At 39.3% G+C, this 14,685-nt stretch overlaps 1 protein-coding gene across 6 annotated transcripts in view; it reads right to left on the reverse strand.

Moving 5' to 3' along the window:
• Positions 1-14,685, reverse strand: part of stxbp5a (syntaxin binding protein 5a (tomosyn)) — a 220,186-nt gene that overhangs the window by 17,861 nt on the left and 187,640 nt on the right. For all 6 annotated transcript variants that reach the window (XM_073051464.1, XM_073051461.1, XM_073051467.1 and 3 more), the window contains one exon: positions 12,852-13,221. In XM_073051464.1, coding sequence (XP_072907565.1) covers positions 12,852-13,221 — 370 coding nt within the window. The remainder of the gene's footprint in view (positions 1-12,851; positions 13,222-14,685) is intronic.

A 14,685-nucleotide genomic window follows, 5' to 3' on the forward strand; every position in this document is an offset into this window, starting at 1 on the left:
TGATTTCAACAAGATGTTTGAATAGATCTGGAAAGGAAATGCTCATGGGATACAAGAGAAAGTGAAAATGATAGTGCATTAAAAGTGGCACACTCCAAAAATAAAAAGCAAACACCAAAGTTCATTGCATTTAAAAATGAACCCTGATGATTACTTGAAGAATTTTAATCTATCAGGCAATAAACAGCAAGTGGGGAGTGGTTACATTAACACAAGTAATTAATTTAATTGGCTGGCATGACACAATTTGCCAAATCACATCCTTCGCTGTAATATGCATTTCTATGAAAATGCTCAATTTTCTGAACAAGTATTTACACATTTCATCTATTTTAACTAGGTTTTAGACTAAATTGGCAAAAACATGGGAACTGGAGAGATAGGGCTGAGGATGGAGTAGCTGGTTTACAAATAAAGGCAGTGTGTAGTGAGACTGCTGGAAAGGACAGGCTGATCATAAGGCAAAATTGCAGTCAGCAGAATGAGTTGTTATGTGAAAGGGGAACAAAAATCGAAAAGGGTGAGGAATACAGGATTGAAGTCATTATATTTGAATGCACACAATACAGGTGTCCCCCGCTTTACGATGTTCACTTTACGCCAGTTCGCTTTTACAAAAGACCCACATTAGTAACCTGTTCTCGCATTACAAAGAGGACTTTTGCTTTTATGCAAATTTCCCCCATATAAATTAATGGTTCTTCGCTTTACGCCATTTCGGCTTAAGAAAGGTTTCATAGTAACACTCTACCTTTGTAAAGGGGGGGGGGGGGACACTTGTATACGGACTACGAGGGTTGAACTTGTAGCACAGTTAGAGATTGACATGAATGATGTGAGCATCACTGAACTGTGGTTGAAAGATTATAGCTGTGAGGTTAACATCCTGTCATTTCCATACATTGTATCAAAATGACAGGCAGGCAGAGGAGTGGGGTGACTCTGTTGGTAAAAACTGAAATCAAATCCTTAGAGATGATATAGGATCAGAAGGGGTGGAATTGTTGAGGGTGGAGTTAAGAAACTGCAAGAGTAAAAAGACTCTGATGGGAGTTATATACAGAACACCAAACAGTAGCAAAGATGTGGGCTACAAATTAGAATGAAAGATAGAAAAATATGTCAAAAGGGCAACGTTATGATAGTCATGTGAGATTTCATGCAGGTAGATTGGGAAAATCAGGTTGGTGCTGGATCTCAAGCAGCGGAATTTATAGAATGCCTAATATAAGGATTTTTAGAAGAGCTTGTCGTTGAGCCCACTCGAGGATCAGCTTTTCTGGACTGGGTGATGAACTGGAATTGATTAGAGAGCTTAAGGTAAAGGAGCCCCTTATGGGCAAGTGAGCATAATATGATATACAGTCGGCCCTCCTTATCCGCGGGGGATTGGTTCCAGGACCCCCCACGGATGCTCAAGTCCCTTATTTAACCTGTCTCAGTGTGGTGGTCTTCAGGACCCAGCGGAACCCCGGACTTTATTTAACATGTCTCTGTGCAGTGGACATTAGGACCTGGCGGCGCAGCTCTGAATCCGCAGTGTTTCTGTTCACGAAAATAATTACAATCGCAATTGAAAATAAGGTGGAAGTAATAAAGTGATCGGAAAGAGGTGAAATGCCATCAATCACTGGAAAAGCGTTAGGCTACAGTCGGTCAACGACTGGATCAATTTTAACGGAGCATTTGAAAGGCCCTGCCCCGATGAAAGCTACAATTATTACTAAGCAACGCAGAGGTTTAATTATTGAAATACGTATGTTTCATAAGTGTTTTATATGCATAGAAAGGTAAAATATGTACTATATACTAAGAAAAACATTTGACTAATTGATGCTAAATAGTACTGGATGTACCCGTTCTAACCTCAAATCTGACTTAAAGACGGACTCAGGAATGGAACTCATTCATAACTCGGGGACTGCCTGTACTTTTAAGTCATTTCTAGATTACTTATAATACCTAATACAATGTAAATGCTATGTAAATAGTTGTAATACTGTATTGTTTAGGGAATAATGACAAGAAAAAATAGTCTGTATATGCTCAAGCAATGAGTGCTGGAGAGAGAACTTCCGGGTTTTCCTGATACGCGGTTGGTTGAATCCGCGCATACGGAATCCACGGATAAGGAGGGCCGACTGTAATTTACCCTGGAATTTGAGAGGGAGAAACGAAAATCAAATATATCAGTACTACAGTGGAGTAAAGAGAATTACAGAGGCATGAGAGAGGAGTTGGCTAAAGTTGATTGGAAGGGGACACCAGCAGGAATAATGGCAGAGCAGCAATGGTTGGAGTTTCTGGGAGCAATTCAGAAGGTGCAAGATAAATACATCACAAAGAAGTAGTATTCTAAAGGCAATATTATGCAACCGTGGCTGATGGGAAGCCAAAGCCAACACAATATAACAGAGCTAAAATTAGAGGGAAGTTAGAGGATTGAGAAGCTTTTAAAAACTAACATAAGTAACAAAAATTCATAAAGAGGAAAAAAATGGAATATGAAGGTAATATTAAAGAGGATACCAAAAGTTTCTTCAGATACATAAAGAGTAAAAGAGAAGCAAGAGTAGATATCAGACTACTGGAAAATAATGCTGGAGTGGTAGCAATTGGGAATAAGGCAGACAAAATGAGTAAGTATTTTGCAACTGTCTTCACTGTGGAAAACAGTAGCAGTACGCTGAAAGTTCGAGTGTGTCAGGGGCAGAAGTGAGTGAAGTTGCCATTACTAGAGAGAAGGTGCTTGGGAAACTGAAAGGTCTGAAGGCAGATAAATCAATTGGACCAGATGGTCTACATCCCAGGGTTTGGAAATAAGTAGTTGAAGAGGTTGTGGAGGCATTATTAATGATTTTTCAAGAATTACTAGATTCTGGACTGGAAAATTGCAAATGTTATTCCATTCTTCAAAAGGGGAGAGAGGTAGAAAAAAGGTTATTTATAGGCCAGTTATTCTGACCTCAGTGGTTGGGAAGGTGTTGGGAGTCGATTGTTAAGGATGTGGTTTCAGGGTACTTGGAAACAAATGATAAAATAGGCTGTAGTCACCATAGTTTCCTTAAAGGAAAATCTTGCCTGACAAATCTGTTGGAATTCTTTGAGGAATTAACAAGTAGGATAGACAAAGGAGAATTGGCTGATGTTGTGCATTTGGATTTTTTAGAAGGCCTTTGACATGATTCTGCTTAACAAGAGCTTATGGTATTACAGGAAAGATATTAGTATGGATAGAACATTGGTAGGAGGCAAAGAGCGGGAATAAAGGGAGTCTTTTCTGGTCGGCTGCCGGTTACAAGTAGTGTTCCACCACAGAGGTCTGTTCCTTTTTACATTACATGTCAATGATTTGAATGATGGAATTGATGGCTTTGTGACCAAGTTTGCAGGGGATTCAAAGGTAGGTGGAAGGGCAAGTAATGTTGAAGAAACAGAGAGGCTACTGAAAGACTTAGACAGATTAAGAGAATGGGCAAATAAGTGGCAGATGGAATAGAGTGTCTGGAAGAGTATGGTCATGCACCTTGGAAGTAGAAGAAATAAAATTCAAAAACCTGAGCTGCAAAGGGACTTGGGAGTTCTCATGCAGAATTCCCTAAAGGTCAATTTGCAGGTTGAGTGGGTGGTGAGAAGGGAAAATGCAATGCTAGCATTTACTTCAAGAGGACTAGAATACTTATGGTCTATGTTGTTCACATTGTACATTACATACACAAGCATGACTCAGACCAAGGGGTTTGCACTTTGTAGTAGATCCAACCTGTTTTATATTTGCACTGTCTTCTACCTATTATGACATACGGTATACCAGGCCCACTACCTTAGTATAAATTACCAGAGATAATATATAGATACACAAATGATTACCTTTATATACAATATACTATTTAGACATGACCTGCCTTCTGCTATATTCACTTTACCTGATGACATATGAAGAACATTCTCAGTATCCGAAGCAGATGCAAGACATAGAAATAAAAGTAGGTGTAAGTCATACAGCCCATTGAGCCTTTTGAACCATTTGCTAACATCTTGGGCTCAGGTCCACATTGTTGCTGACTGCCCATAACCATTTAAACTCTTAGGTTGCTCATAAATCACCCATCTAAGCTCTGAATTTCTTTAACACCTCAGCCTCCACAGGTTTCTTGGATAGGTAATTCTGAACATATACAAGATAAAGATATCCCTTCTCTTCAAGTCAAAGAGACTACCAAAGAAATTATGCCTCCAGTTCAAAGATACTCCTACAAGGTGAAGTATCAGCTTCTTCCTTTTCAAATTCCATGAGAATCAAATGCATTTCAATTAAACTACTATTCATTCTTCTTAACACCAATAACTATAGGCCCAAGCTGCTTATTTTTTTTTCAGAAAACAACACCTTCTTATTGGGATTCAACCTTACTTTCTATGTATTGTTTTCAGTACACATATACCTTCCCTTAAATAAGGAGTAAACCAGATGTCTCATCATTGCTCTGCAGTAAGAGTTAATGTTTCATTTTCCTTCTTAATTACTTGCTGTATTGGGTTGCTAAATTTGTGTTTCATATGTGAGGACACCCAGATCTCTCTGTACTGGAATATCATGTATTCTCACTCCCTTTAAACATTATGCAGTTTTGCTATTCTTTACAAAGTGGTCACTTCATATTTAGATGCTGTCTGACCTCCAAGTATCTCCAGCATTTTGTGTGCTGCTCTGGATTTCCATCATCTGCAGGTTATTTTGTGTTTATCTCTCATTATATTTTGCCAGGTTATTACACTATCTACCAAATTTTCACCCACCTTAACTTTATCACTTTGCTGAGCCCGACCCCACTTCACCACTTTCTTTCTCACCTGTTTTATATTACCATAAAATTTGGTTCCTCATCCAAATCATTGATATTGATGTCAAATGGTTGAGACTTCAGCACTGATCTGCCCCACTACTTGTTACAGGTTGTCTTTTTGAAAATATTCCGCTATCCTGACCCAGGATTTTTGTTAGTAAGCCACTCTGATATATTACCAAAAATTATTGATTAACTATTAAGGTACAGAAGGAGGCTATTTAGCTCATTTGGTCCATGTCAATTATCATCAGTTTCATATACCTCTCTTCTCTCCTGCAGCTCTGCAAGTTATTCTATCGCACATGCCCAATAACCCCTCTTTGGTTCTTTTGACACTTAACTTCATTGAAGTTCAGTGGCAGTCTAACCTACCACACCTTTTGGACATGAGAGGAAACTTGACCATCTGATGGTAACCAGATACCACAGGGAGAAAAGACACTATGAAAGGTCAGGATGAACCCAGTTGCCTGGAATTATTAGGCTGAAGCATTAAATGGTACCACTGTACCCATGTCTTTATATAACTAATAAGTTTTCCTCCTTCACAAAATCACATTGATTCCCCTTGTATCACAATTTTCAAAATTTCCTACTCCAGCATTTCCCAATGACAGAGGCCAAACTAACTAGCCTACAGTTTTATGCTTTTGGTCTCCCTCCATTTTTGAACAGTGAGGCTAGTTATGCAATTTTCTGCTCTATTGTTATGGAAGATCTCAACTGAAGTGTCCACAACGCTTCCAAAATAAATAGATAATTTTCAATCTACTATAAACACATTTCATGTCAATATAACTTCTCTGGGCCACAGCCACAATACTTTAGACATATCATGTGGAACAGATACACTAACCTATGGATATTGCTTGCAATTTGATCTACAGTATTGTATACATTATTTGAGCTATATGTGTACATTATCTGAACCAGATTTTACTCTACAAACATGCATTACTTGTACTAGACCCACGGGACCAACACTAGACCCACTATAATGTTTACATATTTCATGAATTAGATTTGTTAAACCATAAATATATTTATTAGGTTCAATGTACTTTATAAAGATTGCCTGGACGAGATTCACTATAAAGTATTCATTATTAGTACCAGTACAACAAACAGCATGTAACTAGCAGCAGATAGAATTTCCAGGATGGAAATTTTTACCAGATGCACTGCAATATACAGTATTATTCACTTTACCACGGTGCACTATACTGCACCTTACTATGCATATTAGTACTCTAACCTACACCAGATGCACATAACTTGTAATAGATGGCATGTCCATAACATGCATCAGGTCTTGATGGAAAATCCTGACCAGAAAATCAGTTGGACATACTTGGTATACAGTTTTTAAAAGGGCCTTTCTTTGCTGTTAACTAGACTTTGTCATGTGACCTCAATTGTTACTTCTTTCAAAAGACATGATCTTTAAAGTGGGATGCTCACAGCCTTGAATAAAGAAAGCAGTAGAGCAATTTTGATTAGGAAAGAAAATTGTGGGCTCTATGTAGAGCTCCCTTTTAACAGAGCTGCTACTCATTTAAAATAGAGACACGAGAGTCTGTAGTTGTGGGAACCAAAAGCAGACAATGAAATGCTTGAGTAACTCAGCAGGTCCAGCATTATGTGTAGAGAGAAATGAATAATTGACATTTTGAGGAAGGGTTCCCTTGACAGGTACTGCTTGACCCACTGAGTTCTTCAAGCATTGTTTTTTGCTACTCAACTAATGTTTTATCACCATATCAGAACAATCAATAACACAATTCTTTTTTTTGTAATTGCAATGAAGAAGCTATTTCACTTATCTATTCATTCGATATTTTGTGGGTTTCATCTCTTTTTTTTTTGCATTGCGTATCTGTTTTGAAAAAGTTCTTGAAAATATTTGGAGATTAACTTCATAATTTACAAAATAGGATACAAAGTGAAGGGTGGTAATGAACATGGATTTATTCAGTATCTTTCTTATCATCAATGTATTCCAAGGTCCCTTAGTTCTGACACACCCTAGGACTCCTGTGGTTCTCCATACCCCACCAGTGTTGCATCTTCTGAAGTTCAGATCAGATCACTCTCAGGCCTTTCCAGCACAATAGTGAACCCAGATTCAAGCATAAGCAAATTGTCCAATATTCCATTTATAGATATTATTAAATTCTACGTTGCCCTTTCTCAAAGTAACATGTTGCAGACTACTTTCTCCGGAGGAGATTTGGTGTGCCACAAAGACCTTTACAAATTTCTATAGATGTACAGTGAAGAGATTTGGACTGGTTGCATCACAGCCTGGTATGGAGGCTGCAATGTGCACGATTTGAGGAGGTTGTTGACAGTTGCTGACACAGCCAGTTCCATCACGGGATCTGGTTTAAGAAGGTGCTGTTGAACCTCAGCGACTTCTGGCCGGTTGGCTAACGAAACAAGGACAGGAAATAAATATTTTGTTAATCACACTTTTTCTGGCAAGTGATCATCACAAGTAATAGTCAGTAGGTTTGCTTTGGACTTGAAGGCCATTTGATGTGGCAGAACTGAGGCAAGGTGAAGTGGCAGGCCCATCACCGAGAGCAAGGAAGCCAAAAGGTTCAATCATATTAAACGCCATGCTGAAGGCTGAATTGAGATAGCAAGGTCGGGGCAACAGAATGTACTGATTTGATGGAACTCGATGCTTGGATGGAGACTTAAGCACTGTGCTGAATTTGAAAGATCGGCTACAGGCTGAATTGAGGCATTGGGATTAGAGTATATTGAAGCAATTGCACCCGGTGTTTGGACATCAGTTTAGGCGCTGGGCCATTTTGAAAAGGTCAGGGTGTCGGGGCCCTAGGTGAGGGATGGGCCAGTTCAGATCAATGCTTCACGACTCAGCTCTGTGCTGAACTATGGGATTCTCTTTGCTGACTTCAGTTCAGAATGCAATTTTGTTATGCTGTTGTCTGCATGAATTTTTTTCTCTGCATATTGTGTGTTCGTTGGTCTTAAAAAAATTTTTTTTGTGGGCATGATGTGTTTTTTTCCTCTCTCTGCACATTGGGTGTTTTGATGGTCTTTTGTTTTATATGGGTTCTTTTAGGTTTCTCTGCTTTGTGGCTGCCTGTTTTGAGATGAATCTCAAGGTTGTATAATGTAAACATTGATAATAAGTGTACTTTAAACTTTAAATTCTCACTACATTTTCAAGTGCTATCACTGTGGACCCTCATCACCCGGGACATGCCCTCCTTTGGTTACCATTGTCAGGGAGGAGGCACAGAAACTGGAAGACCCACACTCAATGTTTTAGAAACAACTTTTTCCCCCATCCACAATCAGATTTTCATGAACACTGGTCCATGAACACAACCTTGTTATTCCTTTTCTTTGCACAATTTACTTTTGTAACGTAGAGTAATGTAATGTCTTTGCACTGTACTGATGTCACAAAACAACAAATTACACAATATTGAAGTCAATGATGATAAAGCTGATTTTGATAGATCCTATCGAGTACTTTGGTGCCCATTCAGGGGGAAAGAAGATTAAAAATTGAAAGAACCAATCTTGCCATAAAAGAAACAGAATCATTACACTTCCCTAATAATAGAATTCTGGCAGCACTGCCATGAAAATTGAATAATATGTACTTGGACAAACAGTGCTTTGCACTCTTGTTTTTAAAAAAATTAAATTATACTGATTATTTACCACGCTTTTACATGAAGAGCACTTGGTTTTTAGTGATAACCTGTTCATTAGTTTATCAATTCAGTACAATTACTGTTTGTTTCTCAAAATTTGAAACTAATATAATTCAAAGATGTGAAATAAAGACAAATGAACAAAGATCTATCTTAACCATGTTAAACTGTTGGATATGAAGGTAACCTTTAAGCATCTCAATCAAACAAGCAGCATGGTCACATGGCGACCACATAGGTCACTGCATGATCTGCAGGGCAACACCAGGCTCTGAAGATAGGCAGATGGCAGTGAAGCTACCACACTACCAGGAGAAAAACCCTACAGAAGAAAGGCTGAGAAGAAGAGGGCCCCCATTGGTATTGATCTATACTCTGCTGGAAATGAGAAGTGTTTGGAAGAGAGGATGCTGATGGGAAATCCATTAAGTAAATTACTCAAGTATGTTACCACCATACATATAAGGGAGAATGTACTGTAAATGCAAAAGGGAGGGTTTTGACCATACACAGTAGGGTATCCAGTGCATGTAAAGCAGAAGTCTGTAGTTTAAAAAAAATAAACTTAAAAAAAATATTCTTTTACTATTGCTTCAATATAAACACTGAGAAGTTTCTGGAAAAGTAGTTTAAGAGTAAAAAGGAAAACTATAAAACACTAAAACATTGAGAATTTATAGTGTTGAGCCAACAGCAGCAGCTGAAACTGTGAATCATCACTGCACAATGGAACAAAAGACACCCATCCATGCTGTAATTTCTAAGAATTTACTCTCTTGTAAAAACTGGAAGCAGCGAGAGTTTGAGAATAATTTATGTCTCCAGAGACACTGGGACCATTCGTTTGTGCTCTGATGAAAAATAGCCACATTTATAAAGTGCAGTTAGTAATTTTAAAATTTGTTTGCAAGCACTTTTCACTAATTAAGGTGACCGACCGATTTATAGCCTACTCCTACAAATATAACCTTTTTTTTTAAAGATTGTTACTTCAGCAATCTTTTTAGATTAACAGGAACACACACTACCATTTAAAGAATGTCACCTCTCACAAAGCAGGACTCCTGCATGTGATTGTGACTTGAGGAAATGGAGCAGAGCTTGAAGTCAGCCTGCTGAGGAACAAGAGTACTGCAAATGAACAGAGCTGAATCGTGCTCAAATTTACACTTTCTTTAAAACCTCTCATCTCAAATTAGTAATAGCTACCAATTCTTCCCAACAAAAGAATTATTTCACTCTAAAACTGAGAATGAATGCACAGATAGAGATAAGAAATTGCTGTATCCTGGTTTTCACTGTAACGTGGTTAAACAATACCGTGCCCGACTTATCGTTTCAACTTGATGGGATGACTCTGTTCTGTGCAGAACAAAACTCCTTGCTGGGGAAATTCAAAGGAGGTGGAATCTGTGTGTACATTAAAAAAGGTTGGTGCACAAACCCATCTATAGTTAGCATGGCAAATGAACATCTTACAATACCGGCCACATTACCTGCTCAGGAAGTTTACTGTTGTCTGCATTCCCCGTGTGTGGGCACCAAGACCACACTGGCAGAGCATTAATCATCAGCTCTCAACACAACAAGCATTCAAATGGTCGATGCATAGTTGTAGGAGACTTCAATTTACATTTATCTGCAGAACATTTTACCCAAGTCCTACCAACATGCCACTATGGCTGCTAGGGGAACAAACAGACTGAACCATGTTTATACAAACAGATGAGGTGCGTAATAAGCCATTCCATGCTCTCATCTTGGCCTCTCCGACCACATCTCCATAATGATAATCCCAGCATATCGACAATTGCTGAAAATGCAGAAACCAGTCAAGAGGACCATCACTGAAAGGGCTAATGAGGCAATGTCTATGCTACAGGACTGTTTTGAATGGACTAACAGGCAGATGTTCAAGGAGGCTGCCACAAACAGAAAAGATACAGACCTTGAGGAGTATGCCTCATCTGGCTACGTCAGTAAGTGTGTAGATGGCGTTGGTACCTCAAGAACGGTCATCTCATGACCCAATCAGGAATCCTGGCTGAACGCAGAGGCGCACTCCCTACTAAAAGCATGGGACACTGACTTCAAGTCTGGAGACAGAACAACTTTCAAAGTAACCAGATGAAACCTCATCTTTGGCATCAGCAAAGGCCACCTACACACAAAAAAAAATTCAGCAACACCTGCCTGTTAACGAACCCCAGCATTCGTGGCTAGGCATCAAGCACATTACTGACTACACAAGGAACAACAGTGTTGACTGTACTAGTGACGCCTTCCTCCCTCACGTTCTCACAACACAATGCCGGCCACAAAAAGCTACTTCCCTCCCAGATGACAGCAACAGACATGAGAAAGACTCTGCAGAGAGTCAACCTCTATAAGGTGGCAGGGCTAGACAATATCTGAGGCTGGGTACTCAGAGTGTAAGCCTCCGTTAGTCTCAACAGACCATGGATTTGCGCCTTGCGTCAAGGTTTTTGTTATGGAAGACCAGCAATTGCCCAAGCTGCAAGTCTCCCCTCTCCACACCACCGATGTCCAAGGGAAGGGTATTAGGACCCATACAACTTGGCACCGGTGTCATCGCAGAGCAATGTGTGGTTCACGCAGCCAGCGAACCAGCGAACTTCAGATCACTAGACGAACGCCTTAACCACTTGGCCACGCACCAACACACCAGCTCACTGACATCTTCAGCACTTCATTCATCCAGGCATGCTTCAAATTAGCCACCAACATCCCTGTACCAAAGAACTCTACACCTTCAGAACTACATGACTACCACCCGGTGGCAGTGACGCCGATCACCATGAAGTGCTTTGAATGGCTGGTAATGGCACACATCAAAAACTCCATTCCTGCCACATTGGCCACTCACCAATATGTTTATTGAAAGAACTGCTCTACAACAGATGCCATAGCATCTGTCATGCACCTGGCCCTGACACACTTAGAAAACAAGGACACTTATGTCAGAATGCTGTTTCTGGATTTCAGCTTGGCATTCAACAATGTCGTCACACAGACCTTGAACGAGCTTCTGCTCCTCGGTCCAAATACACCACCATGCACCTGGGTGTTGGACTTCCTAATCAACAGATAATCAGATATCTGACTATATCAGATATATATAGGTATCAGAATAGTCAGGATGCAGAACTACTCCTCCCTCCCCATCATCCTCAACATGGGTGCCCCCAGGGCTGTGCGCTGAGCCCATTGCTGCACACTCTGCTCAGGCATGACTGCACATCCAAATCACATTGTCAAGTTCAATGACACAACGGTGGTAGAGCTTATTACCAACAACAATGAGATGGCCTATAAAGAGGATGTGGAAGAGCTCAAGACCTGGTGCCAGGCAAATAATCTCTTCCTCAATGTCAACAAGACAAAGGAGATGATTGTTGACTTCAGTAGAACTCACACCCCTCTTTACTTCAGCAGTACAGCAATGGAAACGGCAAACAGTCTCAAGCTCCAAGGAGCGCACATCCTCTCATAGTTCCAGAACACATCCTACACAATCAGGACAATTCATCAAAGTTTCTACTTTGATGAGGCTGAAAAGAGTTGGCCTATGCACATCTACACTCACGTCATTCTTCAGATGTGCAGTACAGAGCATCCTAACATGCTGCGAATCTGCATGGAATGGAAACTGCACTGTGGTAGATAAGAGGCACTACAGCCGATAGTCAAAACTGTGCAACACATCACTAGCACCAGCCTACCCACCATCAATGACATATATACAGAAAGGTGTCGGAAGAGGGCTAGTAACATTACGATGGATCTACTCGTGGATTGTTTGCCTCACTCCAATCAGGGAGAAGGCTACACAGCATCCATGCCAGGACCACCAGACTCAAAAACAGTTATTTTCCTCAAGCAGTAAGGCTACTCCACCCACTAAACCCACCCTTCCACCATTTCCTTTCAATCACCTTATGTACAGACTCTGCTGTGCCTAGCATCACTTTATGGATATACAATCAATGTATAAAGCTATCTTATGTATTTATATTTATTTATTGTTTTTATCTTATCTTTATCTTGTGTTTTTTTTTTAATGCTGCATCAGACCCAGAGTAACAATTACTTTCTTCTTTACACTTGTGCACTGGAAATTACATGAAGCATTCTTGAAGTTGAATATTGTAAAAGCCTTTGAACAAAGCTTTCAACAGCCTACATTACCACGTCATTAAAACATCTTAGTTTATGCATTGTGGATATCACGAAGCACCCAGATACAATCAGTTTATTAGCCCATGAGCACAGCTTCAATTACCTGAATGTCATGATATGCCCATTGGCACAGAAGCATGCAAGGCAGATGCTCCCATTCAGTCCCACAATATCACCTTGAAGAACAAACGATGTTTCAGTTATGTTGTGTTTATAAACACAGTTTTGGGATGGCAGTGAGATAACCTTTGCCTGCTTTTCTGAACATATCACTGCATATTGGGTTTCACATATCTCCTGAGAGGATGAGGGGGAGACAGATACAGGTCTCAGTTTCCTACATTTATCTCTCTCATCTTTCTCTTCCTGAACATTTGGTTCTTTCCAAGGTTCATGTGCTGGATGAATGAGGCTTCCTGTGGTGTCCAAGAATGCCATTCGCAAAATTGCTCCTTTTAGTCTTAAGATAGTCCCTGTATAAGATAAAATGCACTATCAAATTGTGTTAAGGTCACAAGGTCTACAAAATACATAATAGAACTGTGATGAATAACTAGTGACTAGTTACCTCTCTTCCATTGAAGATACTTAGCAAGTTACAAGACACCATCAGATCTAGCAAAATAATGCAGATGCTAGAAATATTAAAATACTGGAGATAGACAGGAAGACATGGAGGAAGGGAAGGTTAACATTTCAAAATGGCATTAACTTGTCTGACACATGGTCACTGAACTTAAATGGCATCCTCCACCCCCTCCCTACCACACAGAAAAGCTAAAGTCAAAACTCCTTTAAAAATGTCAATTAGAAAAGATGATATTACATACTTGTTGGTGACAACTCTTGGTAAACTCATTATCATTTAAGAGGACACGGTTTTGCAACTTCTCAGAATGAAGAGAACCCGTAATTCCTCAAATTCTGCCAAAGTTAATCTGCAATTATTTGGTTTTTGCTCATATTGCAAGGTGGTCAATTGGGCTGGGGATTAATTATATCATTGGTAAATACTAAACATTCCACAAGTGTTGGAAAGTTGGCTTAAAGTGATTACTTAGTTATCAAAAGAGGCATTAAATCTGTAAATAATATATTTTGTTATGAAAGGGTAAAATGGATAGTTGAATTAAATTCAGTGAAAACAATTAAGTTAGTAAAATACCTCTTTCATCATGTTACTTATCAATGAAAAGTTTTAGTGGTTGATTTGCTGATTTATTGACTATATTCACATACTAGAGGGCAAATTCTTTTACAATAGATACAGTACTCTGTATTAACATGGAAAGATAAATATATAAGCATTAAAGTGTTGCTTTTATGTCATTTATTGGAAAGATTTTATTAGAAAAAATTGACTTATGTGGCTTTGTTATGCCCAGTGAATGGCTGGTCAAAGGATCCTGACAGATTGATGTATAGTGAACCTTTTAAAGAGCATAGCATGATTGAAAACTGCAGATTTTGGGGTGCATGGGAAGCTAATACTTGGACTCTTTGAATGATTGGGAAGGGAGTGTAGTACAATGTTGTGGCCAATTGCAGATCCAGCAAGGAAGACTGAATCAAGTTTTGTCATGACTAGCATAAAGAGTGAATCAACTGTTCAGGTCTGGAGAATGACCCACAATGAATGAGACTGTCACATATCTGATTCAGAAAAACCTAAAGAATTTATCACCATGAATACTGTACTCTGTAAAGACAGCCAATTTACAACTATATCATTACTTCCTATATTAAAATGGTGAAGGTAATACCTCCCATAAACTGTTGGATTTAGGGGCCACACCCCAAACTCAAGCTCTATTTACATGGCATTTTTAGGTCATTTAGCTCTTAACGCTATTCTTCCCATCTTCATTTATATCATTCAATTAAATACTTGCATTTCTAGAACATTACAAGGTTTTTCATAACAGCATAATAGCATT

This window comes from Hemitrygon akajei, chromosome 7 (assembly GCF_048418815.1).
Source record: "Hemitrygon akajei chromosome 7, sHemAka1.3, whole genome shotgun sequence".
Taxonomy (NCBI): Eukaryota; Metazoa; Chordata; class Chondrichthyes; order Myliobatiformes; family Dasyatidae; genus Hemitrygon; species Hemitrygon akajei.